The following is a 17,299-nucleotide window of genomic DNA, read 5'->3' as shown; positions in this document are numbered from 1 at the left end:
CGACCCGCCCCCACCCCCGCCCCAGCCCCAGCCAATCGCGGCGAGGACTCGCCAGGCGGGGCAGGGGGAGACCAATCCGCGCTTTCCCTGCTCCGCCAGGCCTCGGGAAAGTTTGTGGGACGCTGACAAACTCTGCAAGGTGGCCCAGCGCTGACTGATGCGGCGCCCGCTTGCAGCTACCTGCCCCGGGGCGTCAGAATCGCAGGCGCAGCCCCCGAGCCTTGCCCCCTCGCGGTCCTTGAACTGCCCAGGCTCTCTCGCCCATGGCGGTGGCCGAGCTGTACACGCAGGTAGGCCTGGTGGCCCGACCTGAGGGAGGGCGCGCGGGAGGGAACCCGGCCCGGCGCTAATGCTCACTGTACCTGGTGCCCGGCCACACCTGTGCACCTGGCGCGCTCGCCGCGGGGAGGGGCCGCGGAGGGCCCGGGGATGGGGCATGGGGAGCGTCGCCCTCCCTCCGAGGGCTTGGGTCCGTGTCCACGGGAAACGCGCCCCGAGAGCTTGGCGAGCTTGGGTCCCCTCGTGATGGGAAGACCGAGTGAGAGGGGCTGCCTCTCCGGACCCGAGCTCCAGGTGCCCAGGGGTCTCGTGTTAACCGCGTCTCCGGCGCCCCTCGACCCCTTCCACTTGAGCCACAAGTGGAATCAGAGTTGCTGGCGGGAACGTAGAAATCTCAGACACGGGCGAATTATAGTATCCATAATCTTCCCGACCCTCCTGGAGCCTGTTGAACAATTTGACCTAGAAGTTTAGGGCCGCAGTATTCGGGATGATGTCTAGAATTCTTAAATCTTCAAAATACCTGCACGTGCGTTTAAGTTCATCTGCCGCTGAAAGCGGCACATGCCGGGACGTGCGGCCCAGGCCTCACCTGTAGTAGAAGTTGAGAGCTTCTGGGAACTCAGGGATCCTGCCGTGCAACCTCAGGCTCTTCACCTAACATTTATACAGTGCTGTTTCATAGTTTATAAAGCACCTTTCACACACAGAACCTGACTCCGGGAGTCACTCTAGCATTCCTCTGATACCTCCTCTTCCACTGGGCCGAGTGCTCCACCCCTTATCTAGGAACGGTGCATTCCCACAGGGTGTCCAGAACCTCCTGAGAAATGAGCCTGATTAAGTATTTGGATAAAAAGTGTTAAAGTGTTGGTCATTATGAAAAATATCCATTTGAATAACCATAAAGCTGGATCCTCCTGCATTGTAATGGGGGACATCCACGGTTCCCAATCTTCAGATGAATGAGACTAGAATCCATCCATTTACCCTTACACGTGCCCTCCCTTTATATTTAGAGACACTTTTGCTGTAGATTTAAACAATTGTTGTAAATAAGTGTTGCAATGGTTTAAGCAAAGTTTTTCTTCTGCTTTGTTTAATTAGTAACAGTGAAAATACAAACGAACCAAACGGTATATTCCCCTCTAATGCATTTTCATTAACTAAAGTTCTACATGGACAGAGTTTGAATAGCCACTGTTCTAGAATAGTTTTACCAGTGAAAATGTGAGCCATCAGCTATCCAACAGAGCTTCTTTTGTCTTCGACTTACTGGAGGTAGAAGAAAATTCTTGAACAAAACTATTCTTGGAAGATACTTTGGAGGACAGAGAAAATTGTTGATTAATTATTTAAAGTAAAATCCCCCCCCAAACAAAAATACACAGGCATGAGCACCCCTATCATCAAGTGCCTCACGCTACAAATATTTATTAAATACTAACTGGGTATGAGGTGCAATGAGGAAAACTGATATGGAAGAGTTTTCTAGAGAAGAGCTTGAATGGACAGAGAATCTGAGAATCCCAGAGCCAGAAGGAGCCTTGATGGCTGTCCCTACCCACTTTGTATCCTGTCCCGCTGTCACCTCCCTTCCAGGTGGTCAGTCAGCCACTCATTATGTCAATTCCAGAAGTGGGATGCTCCCCGATTTGTGTAGCTGCTTGTTTAGGTTTTAGAGAGTTTAATTTGTTAAGGACCTCTTTCTTAATCTAAACCCTCTCCCTTGCTTCTCTAACACTCCCCTCAACCCCACTGAGTCCAAAGACCCAGCCAATTGTCTTGGAATGCCAGCACACAGGATTGGCCTAAGTCAAAGTTTGTGACTGGGGACCCTTGGCCACATTTAACCCACATTGCACAATCTTACCCCACAGTGTTTTAGAACAACCTGAAACCCATTTCTGCACCCAGGCAAATAGTGATTGTGCAGTAGGGTGGTGGGTGGACTGTCTATTCAGGGATCCATGCCTGATAGCCAGTTCCTGTGTAACAGCCACACCTACCCCATGATCTCTACGCGGCCCCAGTCACCCACTTTACACTGCTGTTACCTGCCTGTCCCCTGTCTAATCTCCCTTCCTGCATATGCCTTGAAAACAGGCATATTATGGCCCATAAAACACTTATTTAGCACTTCCTATACATACAACATTATGCTTTGGGGGGAGTTAGAAAGATTTTAAGTGATAGTTTTGCCTCTCAAGGAGTTTTCTGATTCGTGAAAAATGAGAAATGTCAAGTAATTCAGTCTGCTGAGGTGTAGAAGGCATGGAGGAGCCTGCTGGGCAATAGAACAAAGCTGGAGGGGCGGGGTGGGGGGGAAGAGGGTGGCTTGGGAGCCATAGGTCAGGGGTTTATACCCCAGTGAAGGTTTTAAGTGGGGATGACAGGATCAAGGGTGGTATTTTAGGAAGTTGGGTATGCCAGCAGTGCCCATGGGACTCTGTACCCATGAGAGAGAGGCTGGAGTCAGGTAGCTGAATTCTCAGGTCACCCTAAGTACCTGGGCAAAGAATTAGAGCTGCAGTATTTGAAAAGGAGGCAGAATCTGGAGAGAGTATGGAGGAGGTGAGAATTAAGGACTGTCCTGGGGATTGTGGGGAAGAAGGATGAGCCAAGGATGACATGGAAGTTAGCATCTGGATGATTGAGAGCAGGGTGACGCCATGGACATAGTTAGGGATGTCAGGAGGAGGAGATATTTCTTAGGACAGTCATGAGGCAAATACCTGCAGGGGTTGAGATGGTTGTGGGTTTCCGGGGGAAGTGTCTGGGTGGCTGGAGGTTTGTGTAGAGGATGGACCAGGAGTCTTCTGCTCGGAAGTGGTGTTGAAGCTCAGGCAGTGAGGGCTTTACCGAGAGAGAGAAGACGGCCAAGACAGAACGCTGGGGAACGCATCTGATCAAGGAGGGAGAGGAAGCAGCGGGGCCTGAGACAGAGCCATTGCAGGGAGGAGGAGACAGAAGAGCTGGCATCAGGAACCACAGGAAGAGAGATTCTGAGCAAGAGGGGGTTTCTGGAAGAAAGTATGGTGAGAGTAGCAGTTGTTGCAGGTGGAGGTAAAAATGACCCATCTCTCTTCAAAAGCTATTTGTCAATATGCCTTAGAAATGTTCAGAGCACTAGACCCAGCAGTTCCAGTCTTTAAAATCGCACAGAGAAAAACCAGTCAGGCCATTCTCTACCCGAACCCTCTGGAGTCACTTTCAAACTCTGCATCGTCGCCCAGCCCCCTGCCTGCCCCCTGCCGGCCCACTCCTACCGTGGCTCCTGTTCCACCGAACTCCTTGCTGTCCTCAGTGCAGTCCCTATGCCTTGGCACACAAGACTCCCCCTGCTTGAAATGTCTGCCTGTGTCGCTGTCTGCTTCGCTCACCAGCACCTTCCAAATTCAGTTCCTCTTCTGAGAAACCTTTGCAGCAAATCCAACTGGGCACCTTTGACAGTGACTTGTAACAGCTCATTAACTCTCTGTCTCCCCTGCTGACCAAGAGTTTCTAGAGCACAGGGAGCAGTGAGGGCTCAATAAGCGTTTGATGTGTGCATGCTTGAATGAATGAGGTTTTCCGCTTTTAGGAAAAGCTATGGGCATAAAGATGATGTTCACGATGATTACTTTTATCTCACAGTCACTGAGTATGCCTCATGTGCCAGGTGCCATCCTCAGAACCTTATGTGCCTCCTTTCACTTAATCAGAAAAATCAATGTTCTGTGATCCCAATTTTACAAATGGCTCTGGTGAAATTGCCTGAGGTTACATAGAAGTGATGGAGCCAGATTTAAAAGCCTATGGACTTTTTATTTTTTTAATTTTTAATTTTGATAAAGTTTAGTTTGTTGATTTGGGGTTTTTTTGGGGGGGTTTGTTTTGTTTTTTGAAATTTTATTGGAGAACCGTGTGTTTTTCCAGGACCCATCAGCTCCAAGTCAAGTAGTTGTTTCAATCTAGTTGTGGAGGGTGCAGCTCAGTGGCCCATTTGGGAATCGAACCGGCAACCTTGGTGTTATGAGCACTGCACCCTGAGCTCTAACCACCTGAGCTAACCAGCCGCCCCTTTTTTTAAAAATTTATTGGGGTGACCTAGGTTAGTAAAATTATATAGGTTTCAAGTGTACAATTCTGTAATACATCATCTATATATCACACTGTGTGTTCACCACCCAGAGTCAGTTCTCCTTCCATCACCATATATTGGACCCCCTTTTCCCTCTTCTACTATCTCCCCTCCCCCCTTACTCTCTGGTAACCACTAAACTGTTTTCTGTGTCTATGAGTTTTTGTTTCTTCATTTGTTTGTCTTGTTCCTTCGTTGCTTTCTGTTTAAAAGCCTATGTTCTTACTCGTAATACCTCCCACTACCACCAGCTTGGTTCAACTGCCTGCATCATCTTCCTCCTCTGCAGGAGACCTGACCTTTGCCTCCAACAGAGGATTGGTGGGGAAGTCCATCTGCTTTATAACTGACACCCCCCCACACTCCCCACCCCCCACACCCCCGTCTTCCCACACACACACACACACACACACACACACACACACACACATGCCTGGTTGTTTATGAGATTATTCCTTGTAATAACAAATGGAACCAAACCCAATGTCCAGCACAAGGGGTAGAATTAGATGAATTATTGAAGACTCCCAGGGTAGAAAAGTATAGTCATTAAAAATGCCACTTAGTGAAGCGTTCATAACAACATGGGAAATGCTTATGTTATGTGAAGAACTGAGGGCACAAAAATTTTATATGCTGTGTGATCATAAACTATGCAAAAATGATGGATGTATCAATAACTGAAGACTGCACAGTCAGTTGTTCTACGGCTGCAGAGAAATCAAGGAGGATGAAGGCTGAGGAAGCGTCATTCAATCTGGCCATTTAGGAGGTCCTGGGCGTTGCTTCTTTCAGTAGAATTGTGAGGGACAAAGGGATTGCTTGAGCATGATCATGGGCTGAAGGGAGGGAACCAGTGGAGGACTAGAATCTGAAGCTGTAAGACGGGCACCAGGCATGTGGTAACCTCAGAAAGGAGTGGGGGACCTGAGGCTGTGATGGCAGGAGTTGAAGACAGGGAGATATTTAGAATGGAGGAAGCCCAGAGGATGCTGGAACCCCTGAGAATGCTGTGTGAGCAGGACTGAGAGCTTGAGGAGAGTGACAATACCACCAACCATTTCTCTTACAGCATCATTCCAGACCACTCCCCAGGTCACCATCTCTGGGTGCATTTCAGTACCTTGGTGCCCATCTTAGTGGCACTATTCTCTAGATGTGGTCTGTTCAGCCATGAGTCCCGTGGGATCGTGGGCCTGCACCCTCCTGCGAGTTGCCCTCAATGCAAGCTAGCATTAAGTTAGTATTCTGTTTGTTTTAAGCACAGCTGCTCCATGCTGCCTCTGGAACGCATTGTGCATGGTGACTGGTGTTTAAGCCTTGGTCCTGCCCCTAACTGGGTCACACTGAACAAGTTACTTAACCTCTCTGAATTTCCATGCCTGTAAAATGGATTTAAGCCTTAACAGTCATTTAAGGATTAAATTATCTGTGTAAAATCCTTAACACAATACCTGACACATAATGCTTAATAAAAGCTTTTTTAAAATATTGATGCTATTATAATACAGTTGATTTTTGGTACCTAAATATTAGACTTTACATCTTGATCATCTTCAGCTAATTAATCACTTCGCCTGTATATTTGATACCTGTGGGGTTTTTTTGTTTGTTTGTTTGTTTGTTTGTTTTTTGTTTTTGTTTTTTATCTAAGATATTGGTGAAAGTGATGGAGGGTAAGGCAGTCGAGCCCTATGGCTCTATGGTTCTAGAAACCTTTCTTAAATTGTTCTCGCTCATTAATCAGGACTCAGGTCATCACTGGTTTTAGCCACAGATTCACAGATTATATTTCAACCATCTATTTCTCTTACTTGTGCATTTGTAACCCACAAGACATCTTCACAGAAGCCTTGCTGAAACTCAGATGTACAAGGTCAAGAGGAGCATCTTGACTAGCAGTCCAGGGTCTCTGGCTAAAATACAGTCAAAGTTCAGTTTAATGACTTTGGATTTGGCTATTCTAGGCAGCTTTTGGACCGCTACATATCATTAACAGTCTAGAAAGTTAGATTGATCCATTGTGTTGTATATGGGTAGTTCAAACGAGTTAACAAAAGGGACGTAAAGACTAAAACACCAAGTTTAGTCTTTACCTGGTGCAACTGAACTAGGAATATAAATTTTTGTTCAATAGGTGTTTATAGAGTGTTTATAGAGTGTTCAGCTCTGGGGGAGTCATTGTATTGGGTTCCAGGGCACAAAGACTGGACTCTTTTCGAGTTCAAATGTCAGCAGGGGAGATGGAAGTGACCCAGAAGGCCGGGGAAGGGGCAGGGAGAGCTCTAACGAGGAAGCATCCCACCCTGCCTGGGGTGAGGGGCAGGGAAAGGGGCACAGAGGAGGGGCGTCTTGAGCTGACTCTCGACCACTCAGAGCAGCTTGCTCACTGAGGGGGAGAGGAAGGGTGGCACGGGGGGTGGAAGGAACAGAAGTGCACAGTCCAGAGCCGAGGAAGAACTTGGCGTGTTCTAGAAACTACTAGTGGTTGGGGTGGCAGCAGACAAAGGGTGGATTGACAGGCGGGTGAGGCCCAAATAGGAAAATTGGTTAAGATGGTGGCTTCCAGGCCAGGCTGTTCATCAAACTACATAGGGGGGCACTTTTAAAGTTTTCATCTTCTTGGGCCTCTCCCATGGAAATTCTGGTTTGGGTGTGGGTGAAGGAATCTGTATGTCCACAGGAACCTGGTGCTCAGCCTGGTTGAGGAAGCGCTCAGCAGGATATGGGTCTGGGAAGGGGCAGCTGACCGATGGCCGTGACAGTGGGGGTGGATGGGGCAGAAGATGAGACCTGTTTAGGATGCAGGCTTTTCAGCACCCAGCGACCGTTGCATTTTGGGGGGTGGCGGGAGGGAGGGGCAGCCCAGCATTGTCCCAGGTTCCTGTCTTATGGGGCAAGAGGACTGAGGAGGAGAAGCAGGTTTGGGGAGGCAGAGTGACCACTTGAGCTTGGGATTTGTGTCTGAGGACATCTAGGGACTGACATCTGGGAGGCAATAGGAAATACAGTCCAGACCCACTGAGAGATCTGGGCTGGAGGACTCCGTGGTACACAGGAGCCAGGGCCGTTGTGGAAACCGTGGGAGTGGGTAAAACTCTCCGGAAACAGCCTAAACAGCCTGTCATGGTAAGAGGCCGGGAAAGACATTGGGAGACACAGGAGGAGGCCAGAGAACCCAGGGAGGGCCCTGAGGAATTGGGAAGAGGGGGCACAGAGTCCCCACTCTGGCCTGGCTGACCCACAATGTGGCGAGGCCCTTCCAGTCCAGAAGGTGGCTAGGAAGGACGCTCGTGTCATCCATATTCCGTGTAAGTTCTTCAAGCCATTTCTGTGGCTGATGCCAGTAGACCCCCTCAAATAGGCGGCAACCTGAGAACATGCTCCTCCCTCTCACCTGAGCCTGCGGGAGGAGCCGATTGGACACGGACCTGAGAACATGTCACTTCCTAAGGGTCAGTGCTCCTGAAGCCTTTGCTTCCTTCCCAAGCAGCCCACGGCTTAAGGACACCCTGATTTCCCCCCTTAGGGACTCCCAGGAGAGGTGTGGGAGGCAAGCCTGCCCCCAGAGGGTGGTCTGAGTTGGGAGGCTCCTGCCCCATGAGAAGTAACCACACTGGGGAGGTGACATGAGAGCTAGTCACATTGTTTGCACAGAGTGTGTTTGTTTGCCTAAATGCTGCAAAGTTAGCTATTCCTTGGGTTTGAAGCGTTGCCTTGTGGGTAGAGGAATGTGAGGAAGAAGGGAGGGACCGGATGAGTATAACTTATGTGGAACTGGGTAAACTTTCCTATGTTTACTTACCAGGCTGGGTTTCAGCTGCGGGGCCCTAAATGACTGGCAGCATTGCTGGTAGAGGCACCAAGCCCAGTGGGGTGTGGGTGGCCTGGGGACTCAGGGACCAAGGAGGCCATTCCAGGAGAGAAGCAGACATTTGGTTCCATATGTCCTAATACTGTGTACCATTTAATACCACTTTTAGCTGGAACTAACGAATGAAAAAAATCCTAAATGAGTGCTGGGAGAGCCTGTACACCCTCAAGCAGATGGTTGTAGTGGAGAGCTCAGGATTATTTCCAGGGCCAGACTAATTTAATTAACAAGTAGTTCAAGTAGGAGTGAGTCCCAGGCCCTGGCTCCACCGGAGTCCTGGCCTTTGAGACTCACTGTGTAGTATTTGGTGGGTTATTGACCTCTCTGGGCTTGAGTTTGCAGATCAGTAAAACAAAAGGGCTGGATTGGCTTAGGGACTTGAACATTACTTCTCAGACCCCAGGCTTCTGTGGAAGTGTCTGACGGACCTCAGCTGTAGCCCCTAGCTGGGCTCCCACCAGAACACCTCCACTTTTACCTGTGTCACAAGTGAGCTGCCGCTGTTTCATTTGAATTAGCTCTCTGCAGCTGTGAAAAGAACTTTGACAAATAACTCGGAGTAGACAATCAAGAAGGACCCTTTCAGCTCTAAAATCCTATAGTGGCCAATGCTTGGTAAATTGGGATATTCTGTTGATGATTTTGGCTTTATGAGGTTAGCAATAGATATTTTCAAGAGCAGACCTAAGGTACAAAACGGCAGTCTGTGGCAACAAGGGTGTGTGGAGTGTGGGTGTGTGTGTCTGAGAGGTGTGTGTCTGTGTGTTTTTGTATGAGGCTTCTGTCCACCTGTTTGCAGGGGTGTGTGTATCTAAGTGTGTGTCATTGCCTGCGAGTCATTCTTCCATTCTCTCCCTCTCTTTCTCAAATCCTACCCGTCCCATGCTACATTTTAGCAAGCTTCTGCTGTTAGCTAACTGTCAAGAACTAAAGCAATCCAAGCAACTTAGGGAGTGATGATTGATATTCAACCAATGATACATATGTAGTGAGGTAATTTATATTAACTATAGATTAATAGATATGCTCCTCAATCAACTTTGTCCTAGTCTAGAACTGAAACCCTGAAATATGTTTTACACTTATTTTTTACTTCCTCCAACATCTTTTTATGAAAATTTTGTATGTACAGTAAAGTTGAAAGAATTTTACAGTGAATGCCTGTCTCACCATGTAGATTCTAGTGTGAACATTTTACCATATTTGTTGTATCACATCTATCAATCTTTCTAGCCTTCTATCCTCAACCCAGCTTACATTGTGAAGCATTTTAGAGTAAACTACATATATCAATACATGTCCTCCTAAATATTTCAGTATGTTATTCTTAAGAGTTCCATATTTGTTTAGTTTTTTGGTGTAAAATTTCCAGACAATGAAATGCATAAATCTTAAGTCTACATTCTCTGAGGTTTGAAAAATGCACAACACCCGTGTAGTCCAAAACCCAACACGATGTAGAATGTTGCCGTCACCCTCCAGCCCTACCTACCACCGCCAGAGGCAACTACTATTCTGGCTGATCCCCAGCATACATTAGTCTTACCTGTTCTAGCACCTCATTTAAAGGGACTCACACAAAATGTATCATTTGTGTAAAGCTTCCTTGACTAAGCCTAATGCTTTAGAGATTCACTCTGGTTCTTGCTTGTATCAGTAGCTGACCCTTTTTATTGAGGAATACTACTCCATTGTGTGAGTATACCACAGCTGTATTTCTTTCTTTTTTAAAAATTTATTCTGCTGTTAATGCATATCTAGCCTGTTTCCAGTTTGGGGCCATTATGAAAACTGTGGTGCTCACCTCAGCCCTGCTCCTGGGGAACTTAGAGGCCTGGGGCCAGTTTTCTCTGAGAAGTGAGGGTTAGACGCTGACGGCCTCTCAGGCTTCATCCGGGTCTGGGATCCTGGGCTAAGGACCTTTGGATATAACAGCTTTCCTAGGTGCCGCTTTAGGTCTTCACGTGAGTGCTTCCCAATTCCTGTTCCTGTTGGCCTGGTTATGTCTCAGGGTATCCTGTAGGAGTTCCCTGTTGATAGAAACCACTGATACATGAGCAGTGGTTGGCTGGGTTAGTAGGAAGACCATGTTGACTCAGAGAAGCTGTCTTTCCTTTTTGGTAACCCAACACTGTGCCAGACATATATACAATAGATGTGTAGCAAGTGTTTATTGAATGAATGAATGAATGAATGAATGGGCAGGCAGACAAATGAATTATAGGAGACTTAGATATGGGGTCTCGGTGGAAGAGCAAACGTAGTCAGTGCATGATGCAGACAGCAAACCCGGAGGAGAGACAGGAACGAATCGAGGGGCCCTATGATGACAGCTGCAGTATAAGCATCTCGCAGTCTCCTTGTCTTTATCTTGAGCAGCATTCAGGTGCCACCAGTAAATTCTGAAGTGAGATGGCCCCCTCCCTAGTGTGTGAATTATTAGACATGCATATTAGTCTACCGTGACAATATGCCACAGACAGGGTGCTTAAACAGACATTTAGTTTCTCACAGGCCGGTGTCTGGTGAGGACTTCTCCCCCTGGGTGCAGATGTCTGCCTTCTCATGTGTATTCACATGGCCTTTCTTCAGTGCACAAGGTGGAGAGTGTGCGTGTGAGCTCTCTGGTGTCTCTTCTTCTAAGGACACTAATCCTATCAGAGCAGGGCCTTACGACCTCGTTTAACCTTAACTGCCTCTTATAGACCCTATCTCCCAATAGAGCCACACTGGAGATGAGGGCTTCAACATACGAGTTTCAGAGGGGACACTATTTGGTACGTAGCAGCATAGTTCTACCTAAAGACTTGCCCATCAGCGTGGAGCCAAGTGTACCAATTGCTTGTTGGGAACTCAGCTTGGCAGCTACATCTGTACTTCCACATTTTCCACAGTGGGAATCCTTGGTTGCTGGCCAGTGTGATAAGACTGTAATAATGCTGTTAGAACAGTACTTCCATAGTGTTTTGCAAAGTGCTTTCAAGTACACAGTGTAATTTAATCTCCCAGCAAACCTATGCAGTAGGTATTGTTGAACCCGTTTTATGGATGAGAAAAATGAGGCACAAGAAGTTAATTAAGTGTCTGACACAGAGCCCCATTAGTCCATCGGTGGTAAACCAAATTCTCTGTGCCAACTCTTGTAGATAGCACTCAGATCTTACTTTTAAAGGCACTCGTGGATTTCTTTGTCATTCCCAGCCTTTCAGTTTTCAAGGTGTATTCAGAAGGCTTTGGGAATTCTGTTACCCATAAAATGAAGCTGCTGGGCCTGGTACATTGTAGATACACTAAAGATCACCTCACAAGCAAAAATTAGGTAAATGTCGTCCTAATGTAGGAACTGGCCTAGTGGACAGGAAGAAATCTCCCTGATTCTAATTGTCTGATAATCTGTTTTGTTTTTAAAGTGCTAAAATTAAGCCTGTCTTATTGTGTTGGTCAGTATAACAGGGTTTGGATTCCGGATCCTGAAGAAGTTTGGAAATCTGCCGAAATAGCAAAGGACTACAGAGTCAGTGACAAAGTCCTGCAGCTCCTCCTGGAGGATGGAACGGTGAGGGTCCTTGCTGGCCATAGCTATCATGGTGTATGACAGGGTACCTGGAGAATGTGGGATGGGGCCAGATGGTCCCTGTGGGGGCTGCAGGGGAAGGTACATGAGCGGGCACCCAAAATGGCCAGTTGGTGCTACAAATCCATTCGTGTGTTTATACCACTGCCCCTTCTCTCACCACCCACCCCAACCCCATGCTCCCTAATGAAGGCGAAAAGTGTCCTCCCTCAGCTGGGCCTCTCTCTGTAACGAGATGCAGTAGACAGGTCTGTGCCCCGTGCTGCATTTCCGGGGATTCAGCAGTGTTGGGAGAATGCTGAAAGGTAATCAGCCATTTTGGTTTCATGGCATCAGCGCAGAGACTGGGCAAAGACAAGAAACTTGGAGGGAAGCCGCTTGAGCCCAAGGCTAAAATGACAGAGAAAACCATCAGGATGGGAAGAGAAAGAGACATTGAGCAGGGAGATAGAAAATGGGAAGGGAGAGGGAGGTGTGCGAGATAGACAGAGGGAGAGCGAGTCAGGCTATGGATGGAGAGAAATGTGTAAGAATTGGGGCCTCCAGGATGGAGTGTGACAGGGCGATTAGGAAAGTGATGGACGACAGGACAAGAGGACACGAATGCCCACCCTTGTGTGACGTTATGAGGGACCTGTCAGTGCTGGTGTGGAAAGGGAGAGACAAGGGATGAGCAGAAAGGTCAGCAGTTGTTCCCGCGGTGGCGTGTGCTGCAAGGAGATCCCCTTAAAGGCTCGGTGTGTCTTAATTACCCCCTGCTGCAGATTTTGCCTTTTCTTTAAGTTCCCATCATGAGCTTTCCTTCCCCTGCATAACACGAATGACATCCCACTGGATCCGTACCTAGGGTGGCCTTACCTTCTCAGAATCAAGTATCTGGATGCAGAGCTGGACAGAGGATTCATCATCCATCTCAGTGCCAGAGTCGGTCTGGGGAATATCATATGAATGTTAAAATGCCGGGATTTCCAAGGCATGCAAAACGGCCTCTGTAGAGACACGACACAACATTTCCAATCAGACCATCCTGAATTTGGGAGTCATTTCCTGGGATACTGGGAAGGGAGACAAGCATAGAGATTAAGGGCACATCCTCTAGAATCAGATTATCTGGATTCAAATCCTGCCACATCCACTTGCTAAGCCTGTGACAGTGACCTGTCAGTTTCGCCGTAGGTAAAACGGGGTTAATAACAGCACAGCATCACTGGGAGGGCTGCTGAAGATCCGGTGAGGTGACCCAGGTATGTGTGTGCAAACGCAGGAGAGATGTAGTGAGAGGATGCTGGCGCCCACCCAGCCTGTCCTTTCCCATCTGTAACTCCTTGCAGCATTTGTCAGTACCTCCTGGGCACAGTCAAGGTTCTGATTAGGGATCAGATGGCTTTGGGAGAAAAATCTCAAGCCAGCAGCTGCAGTGGTGGTTTGTGCTTTAAGTAATATCAGCAGGGCATCAGGTGACAACATTCCTGGCCCTGAACCAGCTCCCCGAGGAGGAGGAGAGAGGCAGGTAACATGGCAGGCGGCCAGGCTGCTCTGTAACTTAACCCGTTGTCTATACCACAAATGACAGAGCCTGCTTTGTGTAGGAAAATGGCACCTCTGCCTCTGACTGTCAGTCTGATGTCCTTCACATTTCCTCTCCCTCCCCCAGACTGTCGGCTCTGTTTGTCTTTCTCTCTCCCTCTATGTTTCTTTCACACATAATTATAAATCACACACACACACACACACACACACACACACACACACACACACACACACAATGGTTGAACAGGAAAAGGAGGCTGTTCTTTTAAAACAGATAACAGAAAAACTCAGGGAATGGAAAAATTATGTGTACACAGCATTTTTCTTGATTTTTATTCTCAAAATAAAAGTGTGTGAATGAAGAATATTCTGCTTGGAGCAGGCCCACAAATACTATTGTAAGCAGGCAGCTGCTACAAGGATTCAGGTCCAGTTGTCCTGGATTGCCCTGAGCTGCTCTCCTTCTCCAAAACAGACCAAGCAGTCAACAAACCAACAACCAAACCCCTGTCAGCATTGATAGGCGGCATTGCGATGTAGACTTCAGAGCCGGTCAGACCCATATTAACTGTGTGACCTTGGACGAGGAGTTCAACCTTTCTGAACCTGTCTCCTTAACTATTAATTAGATTACTCGTGTCCTGCTTGGTTCTTTGAGGATTAAATGAAACAACCAGTGCTGAGCACTAGCATAGGGTCTGCACAGTGGGCACTTGCTAAGGGGCAGCTGAATCACCGTGTGGAGCTGGCCCAGGACCAGGTATCAAAGAAAGGCTGCCTGGGAAGGTAGGAAGGAACCAAGCTTGCCAGGTGACCTGCTCAAGTCAATGCCCCAAGCTATGAAATGCAAGTGAAGGAAGTTAGAACAGGTGGTCCTCGTAAGGTCCCCTGATCCTCTGACATTTGGAAGGCCCAGTCGTCTGTGGTATCGCCACAAGGCATGCTAACCTGGCCTTCATTCTGCTCAGGCAGCTACTTTAGGAATACTGTGTAAAATCTGGCAGAAGAGAGGCCAGCCTGGGCAAGTTCCTCAGCCCGGGGCGGAGGATGATAGGAGCAGGCAGCCCTGCAGGGGAGCCATGGCCCTTGGGAACATGGGCAGCTGCAGACAGGAGTCACTGCACTGGTAGCCTCGCTCAGAGAGACCACCAACATAGACTCCTTCAGGCTCAGAGAGACCACCAACATAGACTCCTTCAGGCACTTCTCATCACTAAACGTGTCAACTTTCATCAGAGATTCAGCAACCTTAGAGCTGCAAGGGACCTTAGGTCATCATGTCATTTTAGTAGCAGCAGCCTGCTTTCATACCAAAACTTCCATTGCACCCAACATCTAAACCATGTACAAATGGAGCCCCTGTAGTAGGATCGGGGAGGGGACACCCAGGTCTGTGCCCACATGGCTTCCCTGTCACCCCTCGAGGACCCCTAATCTGGTCTAGCCAGTCTTTTCACAGATGAGAGTCGAGAAGCCCAGAGGGGGTGAATGACTTGTCCTAGGACACACAGCCAATTTCCTGGTCCCCGGGTTTCCATGTTTAAGTCAGCCACGAAGATTATTTTCTCATTGCTATACATAAGTTTGCTTTTCAGAGTGTCAGGGATCACTCCAAAGGGGTGTGGCTAGGACAGAAGATGGTGTTCAGCAGAAACACCAAAAATCTTTTACCTCCAGAACTTTAATTTTGTCTTTGTCCACAGGAGCTGGATTTCTCTGTTGATCCAGAATCTCTGCCTCCGCTCCGGAACCCTGACATCCTCGTGGGTGAGAATGACCTCACGGCCCTCAGCTATCTCCACGAGCCCGCAGTGCTCCACAATCTCAGGATCCGCTTTGCAGAGTCCAAACTCATTTACACCTACAGTGGTAAGGAGAGTGATTCCAGGAGAGCAGGAAGGGCACTGACCATGCTTATTGTCTAGAGCGTCCTGATTACTTTTTGTGTTACATTTAGGTTATAAATGTTGACATCTGTCAGAATATGTAATCACACAGAAACATGTGCCCCATTACTGTCTAAAAGGTATAGACATTTGATCTTAGAGTTCATATATATATATATATATATATATATATATATATATATATATATATATATATATATATATATATATATAAAAGGAAGTATCTAGGTGGGGGGAATTTTCAACAAGAACTAAGATTGGACTACCAAGAAAAATGTACGCATATGTGGATCAAGCTTGTGTTTGAGTTTCTCAGTGGATTTGATAACTTTATTATTTATTTTGGACAATGATATTATCATGATACTTACGTTGAGAATTGCAAAGGCGTCTCAGTTTTAGGGCAATCCCAGTTGTCATCTCATCTAACCCTCAGACTAGCCCGGAAATGTAGGTGGCATTGGCAGGGAAACTGAGATTCAAAGATTATTTGACCTGCCCAAAGTCATACAGAAGGTTTAATAAGCGGCAGAGTTGGTGTTTCTCAAGAGAACTTGGAGAAGTGGGTGACAGTAAGCATCCCATCACTGCATCTAACATCTTTCCTCAGGGATCATTTTGGTGGCCATGAATCCTTACAAGCAGTTGCCGATATATGGAGATGCCATCATCCATGCCTACAGCGGGCAGAACATGGGCGATATGGACCCACACATATTTGCCGTGGCAGAAGAGGCATACAAGCAGATGGCCAGGTAGCCTCCTGCCAGGCGGGGCTTCCTCTTGCTCTTGCAGTGCTCCTGCATTTGCTGGGTCTTCACCGTGGAGGGGAAACATCTATCTATCTGGTTTGATGTCATTGAAAGTGACCATCAGCCCAGAGGGGGCGCTTGGTAGAGCAAACTACCTGTACCAAGTAGCAAGTGACTGTTATATGTAACTGACCTGTCTAAACCGAGTTTTCTGGGTTTGTTCCTTTTGGGTAGTCAAAACTCAGTCCTATTAATCTAGGAATTACCACATGCTACTCTTACAGTATGTTAGGTTGAAGGAATACTGATATATTCTCCACTGTGAAAAGCTTAAGCTTTTTTACCCATCCAAAGCAGCAGAGTCTAATGGTGTAATAGATTTCAGCTGTGAGAGAGTTGGGGTTTTTATCCTAGTTTTGCCACTTACTATTTGTGTGGCCTTGTGGAGTTGTTTTGCTAGCAAATATTTGTTAAAAGCCTCCTGTAGACCAGCTACCACGTGCACATTCCTGTACATCTCAGGTGCCCTCAGAATAGCCCATGATGAAGATGCCTGGGCAGTAAACTAGGATTCAAGAGCCATCTGCCCAAGGCCGCCCAGCAAGTAAAAGGCAGATCTGGGATTTGCGCTCGGATGTTTTGACTCCACATATAATTTATTTTTCCCATAACTGTCCTCTTTTGACTTCAATCCTTCATCTGTAAAGTATGAAGAATAAAAATACCGTCTTTGTAGATCCTTTTACAGTTTGCAAAATATCTTTCACAGACAGTGGTCTCCTTTGGGTCTTGCAACACCCTGGTGAGGCTGAATGAGCCGTCATCACTGCCCTCATGTCACAGATGGAAACCTGAAGTGAGGGACCTGGACCTCCTCATTACATGCCACATAACCCAGGGCACAGCATCTGACCTCCCTTAGCGTCAGTGTCCTCATCTTCGAGCTAGATGCTCAGAGAACACCCATTCCAAGCGCCACTGCTTATAAGCAGGGGAAAATAATGTGGCTTCAACAAAGTAGAAGTGTGTGGTTCTCCTGCAGAGAAGCCTGATGGGCAGTCCGAAGCTAGCGTGGCACCTCTACCAAGTCACCAGCGACCAGGTGCCTTCCAGTTCCCCGGCCCCTGGGGCAAGACCCTCATCCTCAGGGCCAAGCTGGTACTTAGCCATCTCCTCCATATTCTAGACAACAGAGTATTCCAGGGGAAGGTCGTGCCCCTCCTGGTTGAGGAGACTACCCAGAAGCTCCGCAGAGCACTT

At 47.6% G+C, this 17,299-nt stretch overlaps 1 protein-coding gene across 1 annotated transcript in view; it reads left to right on the top strand.

Moving 5' to 3' along the window:
* The first annotated feature begins 96 nt into the window (after positions 1–96).
* Positions 97–17,299, top strand: part of MYO5C (myosin VC) — a 107,319-nt gene continuing 90,116 nt past the window's right edge. The window contains exons 1-5 of the mRNA XM_019664088.1: positions 97–290; positions 11,722–11,832; positions 15,084–15,249; positions 15,898–16,042; positions 16,883–16,895. Coding sequence (XP_019519633.1) covers positions 264–290; positions 11,722–11,832; positions 15,084–15,249; positions 15,898–16,042; positions 16,883–16,895 — 462 coding nt within the window. The 5' untranslated portion in view covers positions 97–263. The remainder of the gene's footprint in view (positions 291–11,721; positions 11,833–15,083; positions 15,250–15,897; positions 16,043–16,882; positions 16,896–17,299) is intronic.

Source organism: Hipposideros armiger, unplaced genomic scaffold (genome assembly GCF_001890085.2).
Source record: "Hipposideros armiger isolate ML-2016 unplaced genomic scaffold, ASM189008v1 scaffold_12, whole genome shotgun sequence".
Lineage (NCBI taxonomy): Eukaryota > Metazoa > Chordata > Mammalia > Chiroptera > Hipposideridae > Hipposideros > Hipposideros armiger.
Note: the sequence above shows the minus strand (reverse complement) of the source record. Positions and strands in the feature narration are given on the sequence as shown.